Source organism: Dicentrarchus labrax, unplaced genomic scaffold (genome assembly GCF_905237075.1).
Source record: "Dicentrarchus labrax unplaced genomic scaffold, dlabrax2021, whole genome shotgun sequence".
NCBI classification, from domain to species: Eukaryota; Metazoa; Chordata; class Actinopteri; family Moronidae; genus Dicentrarchus; species Dicentrarchus labrax.
This window is the reverse complement of record NW_026136711.1, coordinates 4,442,207-4,468,811: the sequence shown is the minus strand read 5'-3', so window position 1 is coordinate 4,468,811 and position 26,605 is coordinate 4,442,207. Positions and strand designations below refer to the sequence as shown.

General features: G+C 38.6%; 1 protein-coding gene across 3 annotated transcripts; it reads left to right on the top strand.

The window, feature by feature from the left end:
* Positions 1-21,489: 21,489 nt before the first annotated feature.
* On the top strand, positions 21,490-25,558 carry elf3 (E74-like factor 3 (ets domain transcription factor, epithelial-specific)). 3 transcript variants are annotated; one of them, XM_051415025.1, is made up of 9 exons: positions 21,490-21,654; positions 21,824-21,984; positions 22,476-22,709; positions 22,892-22,999; positions 23,089-23,217; positions 23,340-23,426; positions 23,530-23,649; positions 23,845-24,040; positions 24,618-25,558. In XM_051415025.1, exons 2-9 carry the CDS (start codon positions 21,831-21,833, stop codon positions 24,727-24,729), a joined length of 1,140 nt encoding a protein of 379 aa, XP_051270985.1. In that variant the 5' UTR covers positions 21,490-21,654; positions 21,824-21,830; the 3' UTR covers positions 24,730-25,558. The 3 variants fall into 3 exon arrangements, with proteins under 3 accessions (XP_051270985.1, XP_051270987.1, XP_051270986.1); XM_051415027.1 differs by having other exon boundaries at positions 21,495-21,654; positions 21,854-21,984; XM_051415026.1 differs by having other exon boundaries at positions 21,504-21,654; positions 21,851-21,984.
* The last annotated feature ends 1,047 nt before the right edge of the window (positions 25,559-26,605 follow it).

Sequence of the window (26,605 nt, the reverse complement as noted above, 5' to 3'; positions counted from 1 at the left end):
CAGCAAGAACCAGCTCTGTGAAATTGAGGAATCCCTCGAATCCAACCAGTTCTGGGAGAAATGGAACAACCTAAACAAAAACCAGCAGGATGAATTGGCGATCCAAGATGGAAATACTTGAATTAATCACTTTAGTGAATTATACAGTAATATTACAAAAAATGATGATCAGTACAAGATATTCACAAAATGGAAAACTCTGGAGGCGGTGATAAAAAAACAACCAAAACCCTTTAGATTACCCAGTAACAGAACAAGAATTAACAGAAGACATCCAGTCCCTGAAAGGAAAAAAGGCTTATGGTAATCCATGATGGAATCCTCAATGAAATGATCAAATACTCAGACCATAAAATCAGATTGGCTATACTAAAACTATTCAATACTATTCTGTCAACTGGTGCTTTTCCAGACATCTGGAACAAAGGTTTAATAACCCCAGTTCATAAATCTGGAAATAAATATGATCCAAATAACTACAGAGGAATGTGTCTCCAGTAACCTGGGAAAAATATTCTGCAACATCATTAATAAACGACTTGTCAACTTTCTTGATGACCAAAATATTCTGCATAAATGCCAAATTGGTTTCTTGCCAAATTGCTGCACAACGGACCATATATTTACCCTCCAGACTTTAATTGATCAAGAATTAAAAATTAAGAAAAGAAAAAGGTATATGCATGTTTCGTTGACTTCAAAAAAGCCTTTGATTCCATCTGGTACGAGGGCCTTTTCTATAGGCTACTTGAAAGTGGCATTGGAGGAAAAACATATGATCTGATTAAGAGCACGTATACAAAAAGCGAATGTGCGGTAAAGATTGGAAACAAACAAACAAACAGCGTTCTTCTCCCAGGGTCGGGGAGTGAGGCAGGGATGCAATTTCAGTCCAATTCTCTTATATCTCTAATCTCTATATATCAATGAATTAGCAAACCAACTAGAGTGTTCCATGGCACCTGGCCTCACCCTGAATGACACAGAGATCAGAGGTCTGCTATATGCACATGACTTACTGTTGCTTTCACCTACTAAAGAAGGTTTGCAGCAGCACATTAATCTCCTGCAGAGATTTTGTCAGACCTGGGCCCTGACAGTAAACACAGCAAAGTCTAAGATAATGATCTTTCAGAAACAATACAGAAATCAGGTTACAAATAATTTATATTTAGACACCACTAAATTACAACATACAAAAAACTACACTTACCTTGGCTTCAACATTACAAACACAGGAAACCTCAACATGGCTGTGAAAGATCTGAGGAGAGCTTTCTATGCAATAAAGAGAAACATTAAAATCTATATTTCAATCGAAATCTGGCTTAAAATTTTCCAATTTGTACTAGAACCAATAATTCTATATGGCAGCAAAATTTGGGGACCAAAACTAAAACATGAATTTGGCAAATGGGACAAAACAATCATATAATCTTTCCACACCAAGTTCTGTAAGAGCATCCTGCAGGTGCAGACAAAAACATCAAATAATCTGTGCAGAGCAGAGCTGAGCCAATACCCCCTCCTACTTAAAATACAGAAAAGATCGATTAAATTTTACAATCACTTAAAATCAGTTAACCCCCAGACATACCATCACAAAGCCCTAACATACCAGGAGCTGAAACCAGAGAAGAGTCCCCTCAGCCAGCTGGTCCTGAGGCTCTCTGCGGTAGCATGTCCCCAACAGCCTCAGGACAGCAACACCAACTCAAGTATGCCTGTCAGGAATGGTGACCGGGACTCAGGCGCAGACTAGAGTGAAGTTTCAAATAAAGAGTTTTATTTGAAGTGCACAAAAAAACGTGGAATGAGTGGCCAGAGATTCAGATGAGGCAGATGAGACAGAGAGTGGGTATGGGATCCAGGCTCCAGTGCACTGGGTCTGGTGGTGAGACAGGGGAAAAAACAAGTAAGCAACAGCTAATTCTTAAATAGCAAAAGTTTCTGGTTTGGCTGGTGTGATTTCATACTAGATGGTTCAACGATCCGGCGGGGACTGGAAGGTCGGCCTGGCTTATGAAGGGTGAGTTGATGGTGATGAGGAACAGGAGTGCTGAGTAGTGTGATGAACCACAGGTGTGTAAGTAGGAGCTCCAGCGGCCACGCCCACCAGTGGCATGAAGGAGGCCAGGGCCGTGACAATACCAAACCAAATTATCAACAAGCAAAAACAAAAATATATTGAATACTGGAAAGAAACGACCAAAACACAAAGTAAATTACAACGTTATCTGACCCTAAAAAGAGAATTCACACTGGCAAATTACCTGAGCACAGTAAAATGTCCTAAACTAAGAAAAATGTTGACAATGTACAGACTGAGTGAACACAGCCTGGCCATAGAAAAGGGTCGCCACAGACAGAACTGGCTACCAGAAGAGGAGACTCTGCTCCCAGTGTGACAGAGGACAGGTAGAGACAGAGTTGCACTGTCTAACCTCATGCCCTAAATATAAAACCTTAAGAGAAAAACACTTCGCAAACATTTCCCAAATATACCCCGAATTCGAATTTATATCAGACACACAGAAACTCCCCTATTTTCTGGGAGAAATGCCCAAATGTCAAATAATTGCAGCAAAATATGTCTCCTCATGCCACGAACTGAGGACAACCAGTGGGAACTCAGACGGATAAATATATTAAATAATTGATTTTTGAGTTGTTTTTTATTTTAAATTTTTTAAAATTTTTATATTTAATTTAATATATATATACACACTCACACACACACACACACACACACACACACACACACACGTTTACAGTTTTATCTAATTCATTTTAATTTTAATATATTTAAAACAAAATTTTAACACACACACATATTTATTTTATTTTAATATATTATTTTACATATATATTTATATTATTTTTAATATATTATTTTCATTTTCTAACACACACACACACGCTTACTATTTCATTTATTTATTTTAATTTTTAATATATTATTTTCTAAAACACACACACGCTTACTATTTTATTTATTTATTTTAATTTTTAATATATTATTTTTATTTTCTAACTTTCTTTCATTTTTTTCTTCTTTGTTATTACTGTTATATTGACAACAGACTACTTGTTTTAACTGTAGCCTGTTACTTTACTACTGTTTTGATGACATTTTTAGTTGACACAAACTGATTGATTGATTTATTGATTTATTGTAATTAATTACTTATTGACTGAGATTGATTGATTGTGACTGTGATTGTGATTCAATCATAGTTACAGTATTATCAACAGTATCGATTATAATTAATTTATTGTAAATATTGTTTTCCTTTGTTATTATTTTTAATTCCAAACGCTTGCTTTGGCAATATGTACAGTGTTACGTCATGCCAATAAAACCATTTGAATTGAATTGAATTAGAAGGCCACTCGAAAATGTGCAGTTCCATCACACAGCACAATGCCACAGATGTCGCAAGTTTTGAGAGAGTGTGCAATTGGCATGCTGACTGCAAGAATGTCCACCAGAGTGAATTGAATTGAATGTTCATTTCTCTACCATAAGCCGTCTCCAAAGGCGTTTCAGAGAATTTGGCAATACATCCAACCGGACTCACAACCGCAGACCATGTGTAACCACATCAGCCCAGGACCTCCACATCCAGCATCTTCACCTCCAAGATTGTCTGAGACCAGCCACCTGGACAGCTGCTGCAACCATCAGTTTGAATAACCAAAGAATTTCTGTGTAAACTGTCAGGAACCGACAGCGTGTATGGCGTTGTGTGGGTGGGTTTGCTGATGTCAACGTTTGGGATCGGGTGGCCCATGATGGCGGTGGTGTTATGGTATGGGCAGGTGTGTGTTATGGACAACGAACACAGGTGCATCTTATTGATGGCATTTTGAATGCACAGAGTTACCGTGGCGAGATCCTGAGGCCAATTGTTGTGCCATTCATCCACGACCATCACCTCATGTTGCAGCATGATAATGCATGGCCCCATGTTCCAAGGATCTGTACACAATTCCTGGAAGCTGAAAACATCCCAGTTCTTGCATGGCCAGCATACTCACCGGAAATGTCACCCATTGAGCATGTTTGGGATACTCTGGATCGACATATACGACAGCGAGTTCCAGGTCCTGCCAATATCCAGCAACTTCGCAAAGCCATTGAAGAGGAGTGGACCAACATTCCACAGGCCACAATCAACAACCTGATCAACTCTATGCGAAGGAGATGTGTTGCACTGCGTGAGGCAAATGGTGGTCACACCAGATACTGACTGGTTTCCGGACCCCCCGGACCCCCCCAATACAGTGAAACTGCACATTTTCGAGTGGCCTTTTATTGTGACCAGCCTAAGGCACACCTGTGCAATACCAATGCCGTCTGATCAGCATCTTGATACACTCCTGAACAAAATCTTAAGACCGGGGGAAAAATTGCAAGTATTCGCATTTCACGTTGGTGGAACGTAACAAGGTTGTAAGTAGAGCTTTAAAATGCAAAAAGAAGAAACAGGAGCAAGAGACAAAAAAAATAGAGTAGGCAATTTATTGAAAACTGCATTTAAACTCAAATAGGCTGTTCATCAGCTGATCTCAAGTTTAAGACCATAGCCCAAAAAAAAAAAAAAAAAACAGATCTAAAAGTGTCAAAAAAAGGACTCAGTAGTGAGTAGCGCCATCAGGACCGTCCAGGTTAAATTTTTTTCTCATCAGAGAATAAAACTTTCTTCCACCTTTCAATGACCCATGTTTGGTGCTCCCTTGCAATGTGCATACGGGCAGGTTTGTGGTGTGGGAGGAGATGTGGCCTTTGAAGACGTTTTTTGTTTTTTAAGCCATTCTGTCGCAGACGCTGTCTGATGGTTATTGGGCTACAGTCAGCATCAGTAAGGGCCTTAATCTGGGTCGAGGATCGGTCTGTGTCTTCACAGAAAGCCTGCTGGATCCTCCGGCTCAGTGCAGGTGAAATTTTTTTGTGTCTACCACTTGACATTTTTGTCCCATAACCCTCAGGACCTTTTAAGAAATGTAAAATGACTTACTGCGACCATTCTTGGCAGCGATGGCGCGTTGCGAGAGGCCTTTCTTGTGCAACTCAAGAATCCTGTCATGTTCAAAGACAGAAAGCCGTTTTGCCTTTGCCATCAGGGGGTCGTAACAGTGGGAATGCCTGATAGAAAATGACATGAAAGCCAGATTTTGCACAGATTTGGACTTTTTAAGGCTATGGTCTTAAACTTTTGATAAGCTGATGAACAGCCTATTTGAGTTTAAATGCAGTTTTCAATAAATTGCCTACTCTAGTTTTTTGTCTCTTGCTCCTGTTTCTTCTTTTTGCATTTTAAAGCTCTACTTACAACCTTGTTACGTTCCACCAACGTGAAATGCGAATACTTGCAATTTTTCCCCCGGTCTTAAGATTTTGTTCAGGAGTGTATCCCACACCTGTGAGGTGGATTGATTATCTCGGCAAAGGAGAAGTGCTCACTAACACAGATTTTGACAGATTTGTGAACAAAATTTGAGACAAATTTGTGTACATAGAGGAAGTCTTAGATCTTTGAGTTCAGCTCATGATGAATGGGGGCAAAAACAAAAGTGTTGCGTTTATAATTTGGTTCAGTGTATGTATTTTTCATATTGTGCTGCTTGTCTGCAACTACACTGGGCCCAAATACATCTCTGACATGCTTGTGCCATATGAACCTAGAGGCTGGACTACTAGTTGTCCCAGGAGTCAGAACAAAACACAGTGAAGTGCAACACAGATCTGGAATAACCTCCCAGTTGATATTAGACAAGCCCTTACTCTGACCACTTTTAAGTCAAAACTAAATGTATTTTATATTTATTTTATATTTCAGCATGCTCTACCTAGTAATGGCAAAAACCTTATCAGTTTACCTTATTTATTTTATTTTATTTTAATTTAATGATGCATCCAAATTATTATGTTTTATCAATTTAAACAGTACTTATATAAAATTGTATATATATATTATACCTATATAATTATAGGTTATTGTTAATATGGCCCAACTCAAACCATGCTATCCCACAGCTGAGGAGGTGGACAGAGGACAGTGTAAACGGATCCTTGAAATCCTTAAAGGGGAAAGTGATGAAGAGATTTACCTGGATTCCCTGCCTCAAGAATTGAGGAGGATAGTGTTATTAAATAATATATGACAATATAATATAAGTGAGATAATTTAATATTTGCGGTTTGAGAATTTGGTGACTTGCAAATTGTTCCATTCTTCCTGTCTCACACTAGAGACTGAATAGCATCTGTAGCATCTGCATTTTGACTCAAGGTGGACCTATGTTCAAACAAAACCAATCAACTGTTGTTTGATGATTTGATGAAATGAATACTACTATAAAATATTTTAATATAAATATATATTTTATATAAAATATTTTCAGAATACTATGCTTACTGAGACATTGTATGTAACTGTCTCCAGGGTTGGTGTATGCTGCAAAACAAAACGAAAATACTGCTTCCATTCAACTGTATTGTGAATGATAGATATGTTGTATGTAGTCATCTTTAAATGTTATGGGTAATTAACAGAAGGTTGTGATTTTTTTTTTTTTAATGGTTGGTCTAGTCCAAATAGTCTGAGTAACGAGAGACTAAAGATAAACAAGATCGTAAACGTACGTATTGTGTTGTACCAAGAATTTTCTTGTTGGATTTTGAAAATGGTTTGTTTGTACATCTTTCAGAATGCTCCAGCAATAACATAATTTGTTACCTATATAGTCAAGAGTTTCTTGAGCTTTAGAACAGCCTATTTACCGTTTAATATGCAGATAAAAGACACAATGGTCAGTAATAAAGTGTGTCTTGCTTTTAGGTAAAAAATGTGAAACTAGTAGTCATGCTGTAGATAGTAAGTATGGTTAGTATGGGTTATTCTCTTACTAAATAATGTAGGAATTACTTGCATCCATGTTAATTGCACTTTTTTATATAAAGCAGATCTAGACTGTACTTCATATAAAAAAGAGACCTTACAGATGTATATTAATAATAATTTCCTCAATTTACAAGTATGTATCTGGATATGGTCAATCCACAGTTAGATTTGTTAATGTACAAAAAAGTGGAAAGAATGCAATAAGGCAAAAGACATAACAATTCAAAGAGCATCATAAATCTGCATCCTATCCAGTCAGGCAAACACATCGGAGTGAAGAGCTTACTGCAGTCTCATTTGGCCCAGCTTCTAAACTAACTTCAGCAGGAGACAACAACAAACACACCCAAATAATAACTATACTTTTCTTGATACAGCATGGCACATAAACCATATCTGGCCATCATGATCTCCAAAGTATGAACCAGCACACAGAATTCACTGCCTGTCGTCTTCAATCTTCGTCTGATGAACACATTAAGCTGCCATCCTTAACTCAGACATACGTAGGCTGTGTGACATGGAGCAATACTGCTCCCTTCTGGACCAACGTAATGACTAACACACTGTGAAGAAATCATTAGTTCTTGTGATTATTATGGCCATGTCATAAGCTCATCACGAAATGTAATTATTTATGGATCTGATTTCACTGCAAAAAGTATTCAGTTTGCCAATAGATTCTTGTAATTTTCCTAAAACTGGTGAACAAAAGGAGCAAATGAGATTAGATGCTTTCTTCTTTAGATGACATGTTCATTTTCAGATTCATACTTTTGGGAGTCTACTAGAAAATGTTTACAGGCTTAAAATTTCAACAAAACATCTCTACACTGAAAAAAAATAAGTGAGCACATGCACATGTAGCCTACGTTTGTATTTTTATATGAATATATTTAGTTTTGATGTTGATGTTAATTTGATGCATTTGTTCAAAACACAAGACATGCATTTTTCCTTAACAAAATGTATTAATCCCAGCCTAATCTTATTAAGTACACACAACAAACAATGATCTTGTTTTATTTACTTTGTTTCAAGAAAATTATGGAGAGTGAAGAATATTTTCCCCATTTTTTCTCCAGTGTCCTGGATAGATACATGATGCACTTGGGTTATGTTATGACTGTCGCTTCTTAATGATTTAACTTTGTTTCTGAGAAATCGTGTTTTTCAGCCCATTCGGTAATAATGCCCGCCCTGTGATAGAATCAGCTTGAACTGGTTTTGCTAACAGTGCAGTTGTCCCCCAGGAATTATTGTGTATTTAAGACACATAGGCTCTCCTAATCCGAGTTTTAACCAAGTTGTAGAGGGGACAGACAGGAACAGAAGTAAAGTATAAAAATGTCCAAATAAGACCCCTGGCATGGTTTATGTTAATCTTTCATTTATTTATTTGTTTGTACTGCTTGTACTGATAATCACTTTTTGTATCAATTTATTGTTTTAATTATTACTTTTATAAAATAGACAGGATATATAAATATATAATATATTATATTATAATATATTGTGTTTTGCTCTTTTAATTTAGAAATTAAATGAAATATATTTTATCCAGCCTAGCTGAGCCTGACCCAAATCCCATTACAATGGCTCACCAGCCCTGAGACAGCCTTCAGCTAGCTCCAGTGGGCTACTGTAGGGAATGTCAGTGTTTCGATGTAATCTCGATCAGAAAGATCATACATGGAAAAGTCAAGACTAGTGTGGAGACATGGTCACATATTGTGAGCTATGCACTTAACATTTCATGTCCTTTTGCCATACAATATTCAAATTGTCACAGATAACACTGTTCACTTTGCATAATATCACTTTCTACAGAACCTACATGCTTTATGATAAAGCGGGGAAAAGCCTCTCAGTCACATAATCAGTGCTGTACACTTTGGTTGCACAGCTTTTGATTTGCATGTAAATACCCTTACAATTGTTATTATACTGAGCATACATCTCAACAAATTACATTTAGAATGAATCCGTTAGAAGTTCTCCAGAACTGTCTCTGCATACAGGGCGATATCTTCATAAATTTGTGTGTTAGATCCTCGTGGAGTTCTCAAAAATAGAACTTACATCCAGCATAATTGATTGTTTATCTACTTTATAAGATTTTAGAATCTTTTCATTTTCAAAAAGATTGGGAAGTTTATTGGGATCATCATAGAAAGTTTCTACGTTACTGAATAATCACAATCTTAATAGCAGTGATTATCAACCATTGGCTCTGCTCCTTTACCTTTTCACACTTAGTCCAGGCCCCTTGCTGTGTCTGCCTTACCTAGGTCTTCTTGGGGTTGCTGGAACCCATGTATTACATCAACTTTCTTGCTCACCTGGCAACTAACTCCTTGTCTACTGGGCTAAATGAAATGGTCCTTCCACTTGACATATTTGTTTGGTTAAGAAATTTGCAAGGAATAGACTTTACCCTGCACCATGTCAACATAACTGAAAGTGGAATTACTCATCTCTGGACACTACCTGCCACATTCACCCATTAAAACACACTCATACAGTAACGTCAAAGTTCATCAAAAACGGCAAGTCATTCATTAATATACATTCATACTCATATATCTTGCTCAAGGACACTTTGACATGCAGTGGAAGGATCCGGTAATCGAGCCAACAACCTTGTGGACTTGGGAGTACAGATGAAAAGTATTGTCTTGGCTAATTCTGGCATGGGGTCGTCCACTAATGCTTAAAAACTGCCCCATCCATCTTAAAAATGTCCACTTGTTTTTATTTTTTTGATGAGCTCATGAACGTACAGTCAGACTAGCTTGCTGCTTTGACATCAGAGGTCACTAAAAAATCTGTCTCTCAAATTTGGTTTCAGGCTGCTGCTAACAGGAAGCTCCCAGAGAAATGATGCAGGACATTCACAAATTGGTTTGTGTGTTACAGCGGTGGCAAGTCGTAGTGACTCTGTTGCCGTCAGCTGAAAGTGACAGCAGCATGGGTAGTTGGATTGACAACGTTAGTAGCCCCCAGTTATTGATAAAGGTAGCTTATATGTATGCTGATCTTAGAGTTATTTAGATTTCAGACATCTCGATCCTCTGCATGCCCAGGGAATCTATAATTCATTCTGGCCCTCTTACACACACATACATTCTACTTTCACATACATATACAGTATATTTACTCTCATATACTTTTACACCGATTTGTATTCCAATATTAATACATTTTAAGTCACACATTCATACACTTTACACTCACTTCTATATATTTTCCCTCACTCCTATATACATTTTACTCTCATATTCATATATTTTCAGTCACACATTAATATATTTCCACTCTCATATTCATATTTTTTCACTCACATTGATACATTTTTACTGTCATATTCATATATTTTCATTCACACATATATACATTTTTACTCTTATATTCATATATTTTCACTCACACATCCATTCATATTTAAAGGGTTCTAGGATTTAAATTTAGTCCTGCTGTCCTCCACAAGAGACAATTAGCCTATGTATTATGTGAACTTGAATTGATTCAAAATAAGTCAAATTAAAAGCTGGAAATCTTTTTTATGTGTTGAGCACCAAGCACAAAGGAGGTGTGCATTTCTGTTTTAAAAGAGCAGCAAGAGGAGATCATAATGAGTTGCTAGCCAGTTTAAATGGAGTTGACCTGTTGCATTTGAATAATACTTTATTTACTCAAGCCTTGTTATTCAGTGGAAATCCTCACAGGTCCTATTTTTTTCAAAAGCTGTGGCAGTTGTAAGTTTGAGCCAGACACTGGCCATATGATGTCACCTGGCAAATCTACTCCACTTTTAGTTTGTGTCAAACTGTAGAGCTAATGTTAATTCTAGCTCAAGCAGGTCAAGTGGAGAGCTCTCAGCAGTAGCAGGTTCAGTCAGTCCATACCAAAATATTGTCAGAACATACAATATGTTTAATGGAATGTAGACCACAAAGACAGAAAAGTATTAAATTTTTCAAACAGTGGCATTAGGAACCCTCTTAAGGTACTGACAGTGCCTAATTTAAAGTAAAAAGAGTTTTATTGTAGTCTGTTGTGGGACAGCCTTCTTAGTCTTTGCTGTTTATCCATCAGCTTTCCTGGCATACAAATCTTGTTCTCCAGATCTCCAGACCCCAACAAATCTCACATCATGATTTTAATATTTTTTTCAGTTAAAATAAATGTTTTTATGCAAACATAATCATTCCTAATGACTGTGAATCATATTGCAATATCTGTAAAAAAAAAAAAAAAAATCACAATGTGAGTTTTTAAAATTTGTTTGTAGTCTTTTCTAGAAGCTGTGGACAATTCTCATCTTTGCCACTGGAGCCAATACTGTTCATGAGCATGACACTGGAACCCCTTCTAAACTAACCATTGCAAACACCTGCATCAGTTATTTGAAGTCACCACTGCAATAATGTTTTAAAGAGTTCGGTCTAGACCTGCTCTATTTGAAAAGTGTCCTGAGATTGAATTGAATTGAATTGCACACCTCTCACATATTTGTAGGAAAACCTAGAATTAACATTGGGCAATAGCCATGGTTTTGGCATAGCTTAATTTGTGGGTATTCTTCCTTCTCAGTATTCCATGCAACTGTGTACTACTACATGTTTTTTCATTTTAATTGTTAATGAAGGCGTAGTTGAAACTAGGAAGAAAAAAATGTATATATATATATATATTTTTTTTTTTAACTTTGCATTCTATTTTTGACATCATGTCACAGGCTGCAAGGAGGGGGACGGAGGGGATGGGCTTCTCCTTTTAAAAGCATAAAAAGGGCAAAACCAGTGTTTTCCAGTCCATGATCATCTTCACCCTGGACGATATTCCAAAGTTATGGGCACCAGCAATGAAAAGTGACAAAACACTAGAGGCTCTGTTGTGCCTAAAGAAAATGAAATCAGAGTAAATCATGTGTGGGAAAAATGTATCTAGTTCATGGGTGCGCATCAATAATTTCACACTAAACTTGACAATTATCAGTAATGAGCTCTTTTGTTTTTGATGCTCAGTCCATTTTGCTCTAGATTAAAAAAATTGTGAATGCAGGATTTATACCTGTAATCCAAAACATTCTTCAACAACTTATTTCAAGTACATTTTAGGAAACTGACTACCAGTGGCAGAAGAAGTATTCAGATTCTGTACTTAAGCTAAAGTACCACAATACCACACAAAATAATCTGTAACACTTTATTAAGGGTACAAATCATATAAATAAATAATGCTTTACTAATGCATGACTCATGATGATTTATTGCATAAATTAATATAGGATGTATCATGATTTCCTGTCCCACACCATTAGAAAAATGGTCAAGTTACTATGACTTTTTGTGATTAGTTCACACTGAATAGATCATCAGATAAGGTATGTTGATGAATGCTTTAATTGATATGTGACCAAAGTAGCAGGAACTTTATTTCAAAACCATGCATTTCCTCAGCCTCTAATGAAAAAATTAACTTCATATTTCTATGAAAATAAATACCCTATGGTATTTTTGACACCTTTCCAACCTAATGGACAAATTAGAGGAGAATTATCAGACAAACATGAGAATTAAAGCTTGCAAGCAGCGATGAACGGGCCCTCGCACTCGACGCTACTCGGGGTGTGCTGCGGCCGTGTCACTTGCCAGAGTAACACGTGCGGACCATAACATGAAAATTTCACGTAAATCAGATCAAAATCGCCACGCAGCGGTTACTTCCTGTTGCCAGTAGGTGGCGCTACCACTATATCTGAATATTGTCATGTAGACATGTTCAGGGCGGGATCTCATCAAACGTGAAGTTTCGTTAAGATTGGACCATGTACGCAGAAGATATGACAACTTCCTTTTTTCAAATTCAAACTGGCCGACTTCCTGTTGGGTTTGGGTTATGGGTCCAAGAGGCTTTTTTGTTTGTCCCATCATGATGCACATGTGTACCAATTTTCGGCTAATTCTGGGGCGTGTGACTCAGCCATTTTGCGACGCCCATCTACGGGACCAAGGCCCTTACTTCGCACGGTCAGTGCTCGGTCCTTAAAAAAGAATTCCTTCAATTACAATAGGGCCTTTGCACGGTCAGTGCTTGGGCCCTAATAACAGTACAGAAGAACTGATAAACTATACATTGAACAAAGAGTGAACACAATAACTGCATGAAGTTTGTGTAAAATGAATGATTTGGATGAATATTGAGCAGATTATTAAATATTACATCAGAGATGAGTTTTCCGGATATTATATTTAACTTTTTATACAATTCTCTGCATTATGTATTGTTCTATTATCTTAACTACTTAATATGCCTCTTTTTGTAAGACAAATTCAGGGTTTTATTTAATCTGATGCTTCTTCTCAGTAATGAATGACGTGCTGAGAAAAAGGCCTACTGTGTATATGTTTAAGTATTCTTACTCCCCTTAAAATCAAGAAGGCCTCATGGCCCCCCATGAAGCTTTGGTGACCCCTAGTGGGAGTTGCAACCCCCATGTTGGGAAATGGTTTGAAAACAGAAGTACACAATGATGCTATTCAAGTCATCCTGCTTTTTAACGTCAGGTCAGGACAAGCTGAGCAAGTCTTACACATGTACTTCCTGGTTTAAGAGTGACTTCCTGCTAAATTAGGAACTTCCTGGAATTAATGGATACTAAAAAAAGTTAGATAAAATACATGCTTGTGAGTGTCAAGTCTTTATATATCCTTGAGCAAGATACTGAACCCCAAATTGCTCCCGATGACGTGCATTGGTGTGTGAATGTGTATGAATGTTAGTTTCTGTTAGATGGACTTTGCCATCACTGTGTGAATGTATGTGAAAGGGTGAATGTGGCACGTAGTGTAAAAGTGCTTTGAGTGGTCGGAAGACTAGAAAGGCGCTATACAAGTACAGGTCCATTTACCATTTATATATAATGTATGTGAAAGTGACAATATATATGCGAGTCAACTGATTTCAAATGTGAGCTATATAATATATGTATTACAGTCAGGACTACTCTTGTCAAAATAACTTTTATTTCCAAAGCAGAATGTTACATTTGGCAGTATGGCTCTGTTCTGGGACCTCCCTGCCCTTCCATGTGCATACATGGAAAAGTTTAAGACAAGGAGAGCGGCAACAGAGACCCCCCAGGGTACAGAACAGAGCAAGCATCAATGGGAATCTGAAAATGACATTGATTAATTAGATACAACATAAAAGGAGGAGCTGGGGTGGAGGTGGGTTGCAATGGTATATTTTTATACATGTGCGAATGAAAATAATTATGTAAGTGTGGTATGTATGTATATGAGAGTGTAAATATATGTGAGACTGAAAATAAGTGTATATATATGTGATTAGAAGTATATGTGTGTGAAAGAGAATGTATGTGAAAAGAGAATGTATGTGTGTGAGTGAAAATATATGTATTTGAAAGACAAATGTATGTGTGTGAGAGTGAATATATACAGTCCTGCTCACCATTATTGGCACCCATGAAGCTTAAGTACATAATGTGGAATATCTTCTGAAAAAAATGAATCAAGTGAAACATTTCTGTTCTATAGAGAACCCGTGTTTGATACAAAAGAGCAAATGATAAACAACAATTTAAAACAATTAACAATGGGAGGAAAAAATAGAAAAACCTAAAGCTTGCTGTGTCACTGGTATTGGCACCCTTTGCTGTAAATCAGTATGGAAGCACATTGTGACTCACCTGTAGTAAATCACAAATAAGAATCACCTGTGATAAATTGTCTGTGCCCATGTGACATGAATTAGTCAATGAATGATGACTTCTGTGTTTTAAAAAGCCATCTGTTATCCCCTGTTCCTTTGTCACAATAGTGAAGACAAAGGAGCTGTCTGAGGACATCAGAAGTGCGATAATTAGCCAACACAAGACCTCCAAAGGGTATAAGGCCATCTCCAAAGACCTTGGTATCCCTGTTTCAACAGTGCGTAATGTTATTAAGAAGTTTGCCAAGCATGGAACTGTCAAGAACCTCCCTGGACGTGGGGGGAAGAGAAAACTTTATGAGAGAAGTCTTCGAAGGTTGGTGCAAATGGTGGACAAAACACCACATCAAACATCCAAAGGCCTGAAAGCCAACCTGGAACTGGGGTCATGATTTCAACAAGTACCATACGCCACACACTAAACCAAACAGGGCTTCATGGGCGAAGGCCAAGGAAGACACCATTGCTAAGGAAAAGACATAAAAAGGAACGACTAATCTTTGCCAAAGAGTACCTGGACAAACCACAATCCTTCTGGGAAAATGTTCTGTGGACAGATGAAACAAAAATAGAGCTTTTTGGCAATGCACAACAACAGTTTGTTTACAGACGGCGCAATGAAGCCTACAAGGAAAAGAACACCCTACCAACAGTTAAGCATGGTGGAGGATCCATAATGCTGTGGGGCTGCTTTGCTGCATCTGGTTCTGGAGGCCTTGACCGTATCACAGGAATCATGAAATCAGAGAATTATCAAAAGATTTTAGAGCGAAATGTCCTACCCAGTGTAAGAAAACTTGGTTTGAGTCAAAGATCATTGGTCCTCCAGCAAAACAAAGACCCAAAGCACACATCCAAAAGCACGCAGGAATGGTTGAAAAGGAAAAAATGGACTGTTTTGAAATGGCCAACAATGAGTCCTGATCTCAATCCAATTGAAAATCTTAGGTATGAGCTGAAATCTGCCATTGGGGAAAGAAACCTGCAAACGTTCAAGAGCTTGAACAATTTGTAAAGAGAGTGGGAGAGAATACCAGCTGAGAAGTGCAAGAAGCTTATAGATGGCTACAAGAAATGTTTGGAGGCTGTCATCACTGCCAACGGGTGTGCAACCAAATATTAAAGAGGGGTGCCATTATTGCCGCACATGCTGTTTTTTTTTTTGTTTCTTCTTTGAAATTACAATATGTAAGTTGAAAACCAATTTTCTTTGTCAAATTACTTTATTTCTTAAGATATTGTAGAGGTTATGCAAAAAATTAAGGGGTGCCAATAATGGTGAGCAGGACTGTATGTATGTAAAAGGGGAATGTATGTGTGTAAGAGTGCCAGAATGAATAATGTCTCGTACGGCCCCTCATATTCTCAGACAGGGGCACTGTGTGTCTTCCACATCCAGTTGTTTTCCATAGTTGAAGTTAGCCATACCGTTGGAGCAGTTGCTAACTGCACAGCTTCTTCCCCATTTTCAAGACATCTCTGTAAAAGTAGCATTACACAGAAAGTAAAGCAAAAGGTAGGAAATTGTATACTTAAAAGATCCCAGTAACGGTAGCTTGTCATTTGGTACTTTCCCAGATTTGTGTATACAAGCCATGGCTAATTTACCATAAAAATATAATGTCTGCAATATAATAGTCCATACAAAAATAAATCCTGATCCACTCATGAAAGGGGATGAGTACCGTGATACACAGTATGCCCCTTCATTGTTGAAAGCTAGTTGAAAGACCACAAAAGGACAGAAACACAGTGCTTGTATTGGCTTGGTTTTGCACTTAACATAACAGTTTGAACTTGAAACAGACTGTACTGAACTAAAGACAGTCAGGAGGAGGAGGAGCATCCATTTTCCATTCTGTCAGTGCTTTGCTCCAACCTTTCCAATCAAAATGTTTTTTCACAAAGAGTGTCTGGGCCTCAAAAACCACATAAATATAGTCACTCTGTATTTTTCAAAATTTGTGCCTAAATTAAATGTTAAGACACCCTCACAAAGGGAAGGTTGTGACGCATCATATATATAAACCTTAAACCTGGTCAAGCAGTTACAAAGTTGAGCCACTAGAGTGTACAAAAATACCACTCAGCAAGCACAGTTCTTCTGAAAAGCATTTCACTACATAGATACAGGACTTAGGACTGGCCCTTGATCCCCCTCTTTCCAACCTGTGACATGATGTCGAAAATATAATATAATCTGGCCCACAAGATTATTATAATCTTAGTGGGCGGCTGTGGCGCAGAGGCAGAGCGGGTCATCCCCTAATAGGAAGGTTGTTGGTTTGATACCTGGCTCCTGGTCCCACATGTCAAAGTATCCTTGAGCAAGATACTGAACCCCAAATTGCTCCTGATGCTGTGCATCGGTGTGTGAATGTGTATGAATGAGTTAGATTCTGTTCGATGGACTTTGCCATCACTGAGTGAATGTGTGTGAAAGGGTGAATGTGCCATGCAATGTAAAAGCGCTTTGAGTGGTCAGAAGACTAGAAAAGCGCTATACAAGTACAGGTCCATTTACCATTAGTAAAAATATTTACATGATTAACTGTTTATCAGAGTGATGCCCTGTGGGTAGAAACTGTTCTGTTAGTTTTGGTGTGTGCTTACCATACGGGAGATGTTGGAACAAGGAGTGATATTACATATATCAGAGTTTTGTAAAGGTTATTTTTATAATATTTTATGTTTCTTGACTGTATTTTTGTCTTCTGTGTCGTATAGATGTCGTTGGGCTTTGATATATGAATTTAATGTCTACTGAAATCTGAAACACACACAACTGACTAACACACTTTCACAATGGTTCACACACATCCTCTGTTAATGACGTTCCTCTAGCCTCACTCCTCATGTCTTTTTAAATTTACACATACAGTATCTGTGGAAAACCCCGCCATTCAGCAGCCCAGGTGTACAGGAGTAATGAAGGGTGGAGAAAAAAGACAGCATGAATTAGAAGTGATGAAATTATCTGCCTGTTAGTCCCCAGGCCATGAAAGTTGGTGACTCGTCAGAAAGCAGAAACCTGCAGGACTGCATTCCACGCTAAAGCTTTTCTCCCCAACACGCTGTGGAAACAGGGCGTGAATGCTGTTGTGAAATTTGGGAGAAAACACATGGAGATTTTCCACTGGCTGAAACACATTCCAAAGGCCAGTGTTGAATTGGATTTTAGGAAAATTGGTTGCCGACATCACCGTCTGCCCACGCCTACTTGTTCACCTTCTTCCTGATGCAGCGGATAGGCTATACAAAAACCTTTACTCAGATTTACTCAATACTACTGCATAGATAAATGCTGTCTGTCATCACTATATCATCTGTGGATTACCATCAAAAACTGTAATTAACTGAAATTAAAGATGCTTTTTCGTACTCTGCTTTTGAGGAAATGTATAAGCTGTTTTTTAACAATACTAAATAAAAATCCAACTGAATTTTTTTTTTCTTTCAGTAATAATTTCTTTCAAAACACTGTAGTGCAGTGGTTCTCAATTATTTTCTGTCATGCCCCCCCCAGAGGACAGAAATTTTTTCACGCCCCCCCTGTATTTTAATACTATTGAGAAACTGATAATATTTATTTATTTATCTGTACAAACCTGTACGTGCCACATTCACCCAGTGATGGCAAAGACCATCAAACAGATTCATACACATTAACACTGATGCACAGCATCGGGAGCTATTTAGGATTCAGTATCTTGCTCAAGGATACTTCGACATGTAACAGGAGGAGGATTAGTGGACGACCTGTTCTTCCTCTGAGCTAACAACAGACTCTCCTGTTTTAGCCTACCTCACGTCGTGTCGTGAAAACCGCAGACTTCCACACAGTCAGAGAGAGTAAAAGTGTGCATCCTGCTCTTAGTTCAGTTATAAAATCCCAGTTTACCACGGAGCGTCAGCCAAAGAGTTAGTCACAATGGACGGCAGTAAAGGAGGTTGAACCTTCACAGACAGTCAGCACCAGAGCATAGAGTGCTGGAGCAGCCGATGTCAGGCGTGCCACTGCTCTTCGCTTCCATCACAGTTAGTTTTGTGGTTTATGGTCATTTTGCGTCTCAGTTTGTAAAGTTCTCAGTTTACTGTGGAAGAACTTGACTGGTCTTCGCCTCAAGCCCTCAGCCCCACCCAACACCTTTGGAATGAACTCTGCCAAAAGACGTCATTATAATCCAACATCAGACACTGACCTTACTAATGCTCTGCTGGTAACCTTGCGAGGCAGCTGGATTATGTTATATGGTTCTTTAATCTGATCGGTTGAAGTTCCTCAGGAATGGACGGTGATGGACAGATGGGTCATCCAATTACCTGCCAAGTATTTTTTGAAAGTTCCTTCCCTTTTCCAAACAGTGTCCAATGACGACTTCCCAGATGGTTCTGTGTAACACATCTGATGCAGTCAGGTCACTGAAGCAAATTTCTGCAGTTAGGTTCCAAGATCTTGTGGAATGCCTTCCCAGATTTTACATGGCTGTAATATTCAGATGTACACATACTTTTGATCACATGTTCTACCTGATTGATTTTTACCCATATTTTACCCATCACTTGCCTAACGTGTTTATGGTAGCAACAGTAGAATGTGTAGTAGAGTGTTGGTAGTTGATCACCAACCACTAGATACCAGCAGTGAGCCACATCAAGCCTCAAGGGTGCAACACCTTAACAGAGCTCTTAAACCCCCTTCAGATTGGTCGCAGCATTTTTCCAAATGCTGTGTGACACCTGCAAATTCTTTCAAATGTTCTGTTCACAATGCATGCAGTATGTAAATAAATATAATGCCAGATTTCTACTCAGTTGAACACCTACAAAATATTTTGGATATAAGACAATGCTCTCCACCACCATCACCATAACATCAAATAATATAATTAGGGCTGTTAACGCGTTATTTTATCTCGCATTAACACTTTTTTTTTACTATTATTATTATTTTGAAAGTCCGTTGCTCCTGGCTCTGAATACACATCCAGACAAACCATGGGTCACAGGAGGGGAGTAGAGGGAGGCTTTGGCAGACTACGTTGGATGCAGCGTGTGGGAGAAGTATAGATAAACAAAAGCAGGACAAGCTAAAAAATGCCATAGCGAAGTGGATAGCTTCAAACTGCAGGCCGATTAGTATTGTGGAAGATAGGATCGCAACAAATGACGGCACACGTTTTGCTTGCACAGCAGTGGAACGTTTCAAATAAAGTCAGCACACTTAGCACAGAAAGTGCAAGACTTATTTAAACTGCTACTGTGTAAAGGGAATACTGCTGTTAAAAAGCAACTTATTTATAATTATATAAGTGTAAAGTTGTGTATTAGTGCAAACCAAATGTTATTGGACTTTTGTTCATATAGCAGTACTTTTAAAATAAAAATGTGCAATACACTACTTTTGAATTCATTTTTGAATTAATTAATTGCGATTAATCGCAGAAAGTCATGCGATTTATCGTGATTAAAAAATGTAATCGTTGCCCAGCACTAAATATAATATCTTTTATCTTCTATTTTACATGTCAGTAGCTGTCTCTTTTTTTTTGTCAAAGCTTTGTTATATATATAAATATATATACACGATCTGACATAACATTATGACCAATGACACTGAATAACACTGATTATCTAGTTATAATGGCACCTGTCAGTGGGTGGGATATATTAGGCAGCAAGTGAACATTTTGACCTCAAAGTGGCAAACTGCAGCACTTGCAGGGGTGTTTCTGGTCTGCAGTGGTCACAATCTTTCAGATGTTATCCAAAGAAGGAGAAGTGGTGAACCGGAGACAGGCCATGGGTGGCCAAGGCTGGCCCATGTGGTCAGATGCCCCCGAGGAGCTACTGTAGCCCAAACAGCTGAAATGGTTAATGCTGGTTCTGAAAGAAAGGTGTCAAAACACACAGTGTAGTGGGAAGCTTGTTGTGTATTGGGCTGCGCGGCTGCAGAACAGTCAGGGTGCCCAGGTCGTCTTAATGTTATGGATGATCGGTGTATATATATATATTATAGGTATATATATATATATATATATATATATATATATACACAGAGAGAGAGAGAGAGAGAGAGAGAGAGAGAGAGAGTAATAACAGATACAGGTTAGGCTGATTGCATATCAGGAAGTAACTTGGTGCAGTGGAATAAAAAGCAGCTTGATAAAGTCACGGTCAGGCTTGGCCGTTGACTGATAAAACTGTCTGTCAACACAGTTGGCTTTTTGCCGTCATCACTCTGTGTGTGGCTATTTTTAGAAGTTGTGACTTCAGTCATCCACAGTCTCCCCACCCCCTTCCTTGTTGGAGTGAAAGGTTAGTTCAACACAATGTAATTCTGATGCTGCTGACAAAAGAAACAAATACTTTAATACAATAACTGTTTGAGACTTTAAGAAAAGAAATATTAAAGAGAAATACAAAAGAAATGGAAAACCTTGTATATTTTTGGGTAAACATGCAAATATTGGGTTATAGATTCCACTCTATAAAAAATGTAGAAAAACAAAAAGCAGTTACTGAAGCAGATAAAATTCCACTTCAGGTTTAACTAACTGCTTTTATGAATTGATGCTGAGTAAAGGTCCTCCAACATGTTAGGACCCTTTTATCTAATTTCCAGTTAAAGAATAAAACAAAGTTAACCCAGTCCAAAATAAAAAATATAATCTAACCTCAACTGATAGGGCGAAAGAGTTAAAAAAAAAATAGCAGGGCAGGTTTGTTTTGTTGATCAAGTTCTCAGGAAAGTGGAGGAGAAGGAGGAGGGATGGAGGTGTGACCTGCTTTGGGTGGAATTCCCCTGAACTCACCTGAGTCCGTCCCACAGTGCTTTACAAGAGTACAAAAGCAGCACAGGTTAAATGCAGTAGCAGGTGCAAGTTTGCCTTAGAGACAGAGGTTACACAGCAGAGGGGAGCACTTACAGTTACATACACTCACACTGCGGATTGTCTTGGAGCGTCATTCCTGTGTTTCCTTTTGTGGCCCTTGCTGTAATCAGGTAAAAGACAAATATTTAATTAAATGTTAGATGTTTGAAATGTTAGTCATGTTTAGAAGTGATACAGATTTGATAGTAACAAAGAAACGTATTTATTAATGTGACCCCTCTTTAGCACCCCTTCTTCAGTTTTGGTGTGTAAGTAAGTATCTTCCTCTATCTTTCTCAGTGTCCCTATGTCGTCACTGTGCCTCAGCAGTGTCCTGACTCGCGCTAACCTCACCATGTATCAGACTGGTATCCCTGATGTTGTTCCCCAGCAGCCCAGTGTGCTTCCCAGCATCAACACCCTGCAGATCAGCACTCCAGTATACAGCTCCAACATGAGCAGTAAGTGGAACTGCTGTCATGACAGTCATATCTGTCTTATCATTGTTGTGTGTGTGATCTCTGTGACGCCAAAGAAATTAAAATTGTTTAGTCCCAGGACTGTTTACCATTATAGTCCAGTCTGGGTTTCGTTTGTAGTTTCAGGTAAAGACTAATCTCACAGTAAACATGATCCTTCATTTTCAAACTCCAGCCAGTGGAACCATTGGCAGTCTGAACTTTGCTTTGACCTCATTTAGTCGCTGCTAGCCCAATCATTTACCCAGATAGCCAATGTTTAACTCGCAATAACCGTCAAACAGAAGAATGCTGCCACCTTATAGTTGAAACAACACTGCCTTTGTTTGTCTGACCTTAGAGACACAAATCCAGACTGGGTGATGATGCAGACTGGTATCAGTCCACATTACTTAGCTAATTGTTTGTGTAGTTAAGATGTATAAACCAAGATCAAGATTTTATCTGCTGACGTCCTGCCTCTCTCCCTGCAGGTCAGTGGTACAGGCACATTAACCCTCACTACTGGACAGCAGAACACGTCCTGGAGTGGATCAGCGACCATGTAGAGAGCACCAAGTTTGATGCGAGCACCCTGAGTCTGGCATACTGCACCATGGATGGCCCCGCCCTCTGCCAGATGAGCCGGGACCAGATGATCGGGGTGTTCGGCTCGCAGCTCGGCCCACACCTCCACCAGAGCCTGCAAGAACACAAGACTAAATATGGTAAGACCACATCTGCTGCGTGGGAATGATTTATAGAATATCAGAGCTGAAATATGTAGTTAGTTATATGAGCACTGGTCCAGTTGATTTTAATAACCGTTTTAAAGGGACTGTGTTTCTTGAATAAAGTTTATGGCTCTAATGTCACATTTTTCATCCACTTGTTACCGTTTGCTCTCCAGAGCTGCAGAGCCTTTCAGTTCCAGAGCTGGATGAAACCTGCCAGCTCCTGGACAGTTTCCTGGACAACCTAAACTTCCCCTTGCTCAGCACCATTAGAATTGGCCAGTGTATGTATTGTATAGAGAATTTACATACTAGCTTAAAACTAATGTTGTGTGGAAATTATAGCTCTAATGCTTCTGCTTACTACCAACAGCTGAAGAAGCAGTCAGCAAGAGTGAGTTTGACTACAGGGACGATTATGATCTGACCAGTCTGACCATGGGAGACACTGAGTACCTGTCTGATAATCAGTCTGACAGCGAGTACAGCTCCTCCTCCAACAGTCAGTATTTCATACTCATGTTTGTCATTTTTGCTATAATTTTTTCAACTCTTCTGAATCTCAGTTTCTCAAGAACCTCTCAAGAATTCTGTATAACTTAAACATATCTCTTGTGGATTCAGGTGGCATGTTTGGCTTCCCAAACCTCGACTCACCCGAGTCTGGCAGTGGTGAATCCGACCCGGAGTTCTCCTACCCTCCAATATCAAGTGAGTAAAGTCATTGTTTACCATTATATTGGTTCCTAGCATTCCACAGTCTCAGCATGACAGTGAGCTTAAGTAAATGACTGACAATGAACTCTTCTGACAGAGGTGAACATAAAAACAGAGAAAGGAGAGTCCCGACTGAAGCGACCACGGGGGCGACCTCCCAAACTCAGCAGAGAACACAGCAGCAGCATTTATGACAGTTCAAAGAAAAACAAACACGGTGAGGCCATGTTTGAAGAATCAGCATGCTGTATCTTTCATCATGTAAAACACTGCTCTAAAGGCATCTGTACGTGAACAGTGCCAAGCTGTTTCATACAATCTAATTTGCATCTTTATCAGACAGCAGATGCATATCTATTTGACTTGTACGCTTAAGGCCATAAGCTCACTGTGCTGCACTGTCCATCCGCAGCACCTCGTGGCACTCACCTATGGGAGTTCATCAGGGATATTCTGATCCACCCAGAGAAAAACCAGGGCCTGATGAAGTGGGAGGACCGCCGTGAAGGTGTCTTTAAGTTTCTCAAGTCCGAGGCTGTGGCTCAGATGTGGGGCCAGAAGAAGAAGAACAGCAGCATGACATATGAGAAACTCAGCCGGGCTATGAGGTGAGTTCACGGAGCAGCTAATAGGGAAGAGTTTGATGTGAATATTTCAGCTGTTTCATCAGCATACCACCGTATCTTCCTGAATCTCGGCATGTATAGACATGTAGTTCAGATGTCTGACATTGTGGCTAGGCCTAAAACAAACAAAACAGTGAGATGTGTTCTCTTCTCTATAATTACATAGATGTTCCAACACAGACAGTGTAGCTTTACCTTATTTGACCACATGTAAATGGATTCTCAAGTGATTTAGTAATTCACTTCGAGATATCATGCCTCATTCTAAGTATGTGTCAAGCTCCAAAAGTGTTAGCTCACACATTTACCATTTTGCCACATGGCAGACAGAGTTTGTAACGTGGATCTACAAGCCAAGTTAAGATAGATGAAAATGTCAGTTGACAAAGCCACAAAACACATTAAAGAAGTGTTCTGACTGTAATTCTTCCTAATGTGGTTACCAGTGGAAGAATATTATAAAAGAGACTGCTAACTACTTTTATTCAGTGCTTTAAATGAGTGAAGTGCAGCAGGTGACTTGTGTCTTAAACCTTGACTAATTGACCCTCACCCTCAGGTATTACTATAAGAGGGAGATCTTGGAGCGAGTCGATGGCCGGAGGCTCGTTTACAAATTTGGAAAGAACTCAAGCGGCTGGAAGATTGAAGAGATGAGTATGGGTATATAGGTATCAGTCACAGAGGGGGTAGAAACTAAAAAGCCAATCAGAGCAGTTGTTCAGGAACTAGAAATACCTGTGTGGCAAGTCTGAAAAACCTCTTGCTGTCTCAGATGTTTAAGACACTAACTTCCTCTTAGCAGGAAGGTGTTGCAGAAAATGTAAGCCAGTGTTTTTGGCTCTAGTAGGTTTTATGAACCAATATTATTGTTGTACCTGTTTTGTGTTTTTGATCACTACAGAAACTTTACTATGTGCATAGTTATCAAAATGGACATTGTTTTGGTTGTGAGCACCTAGCGTAAACCCTTTACAGTTGTACAGAATTTAGTCTGGCGTTTGTATTGAAGTTTCTTTACTAATTTGTCACCACGGCATTTGTTTTGGTATACGGGCATTTATGACTGTATTGTGGTACTGGAAATTCGATATTCTTTTTTTCTCTACTTTCGTATTGCTGTCTTGTTATTCGAAAAGGGTAAAACATTTACCATGTGTTTTTCATGTGAATATTAAATAAGTTGTGGATCTGAATACAGGTTTTGAAAAGTCTTCCACTGTTAAACTCTGCAGGACAAAGACAGAACAGATTAATGTAGGTGATGCTACTTTGCATTAACACAGTAACAATGTGCACTACATGTTTATCGGTATCACTTATTATAAAGTGTGTTTACACAATGTTTGAGTAAAAAGTAGTAACTATATCACAGTCACGTATCCTATGTATGATCATCACATGTAAAAACAGTTTCTATGAATCAGTCAGAAATCAGTTGCACGTGTGATTGTTTTAAATGTACACTGTATGTCTTTTGAATAAATCTTGTATCATGTATTCTATTTCTTAATTAATGGCATATTGTTTTCATAGAAATATGTTTTTTAAAGCAGGGATGCTATTGTTATGTGTGTAACAGGACTGAAGATATGAAAATGGAGTGGGCTGATGATAAGATAAGAAATGTTGATACTGATACTGAAAGAGACCCCATGTTGACTTCTTTCATAGCTGTATGAGCAGGAAACATAATCATTTATTGAAATTGTCGGAAAACACATTGCGGGAGAACCCTTATTTACAATGGTGCTAAGGTACAGACATAAAATAAGAGAAGACACTACAATTATCAGAGAAGCAACAAAGGGAGATCTATGACTAAAACAAGATTAAAAAATTACAATGTTAAAAGGATGCAGCAATTGACAGAGAAACAAATAAACAATAAAAACAGTAAAAATTATTATTGCCATCAATACAATTTGCAATTAAATTATGGAATTGTCTCAGCAATATTAATGAGGTCATCTTATCCTAAACATAGTAATTAATTTAAATTCAGTTCAATTCAATTTTATTTGTATAGCGCCAATTCATAACAGAAGTTATCTCAGGACACTTTTCAAACTAGAGCAGGTCTAGACCGAACTCCTTATAACATTATTTACAGAGATCCAACAGTACCACCATGAGCAAGCACTTGGCCACGGTGGCTAGGAAAATCTTCCTTTTAAGAGGCAGAAACCTCGGACAGCCCCCGGCCATAGGTGGGTGGCCATCTGCCTCGACCAGTTGGGGTGAGAGAGAGAGAGAGAGAGAGACAGAGAGAGCCAGCCAGACAGACAGAGAGAGAGAGAGAGAGAGAGAGAACAGAGATAACAACAGAAGGACGGAGACAGAGGTGGAGACAAAGGTGCACAGCAACAACAGAAAGCTGATCATGCTGCGCTTTTTAAATACACAACATTAACCCCATATCATAAAAAGAAAACTTGTCTGATGCTTCTACGGCCATTTTTTTGGCATTTTGTTGGATTGAAAAAAAGCAGAGACAGAAAACATTGAATGGACTCGTCCTGGAGATACTGTGGTTATATTCAATTC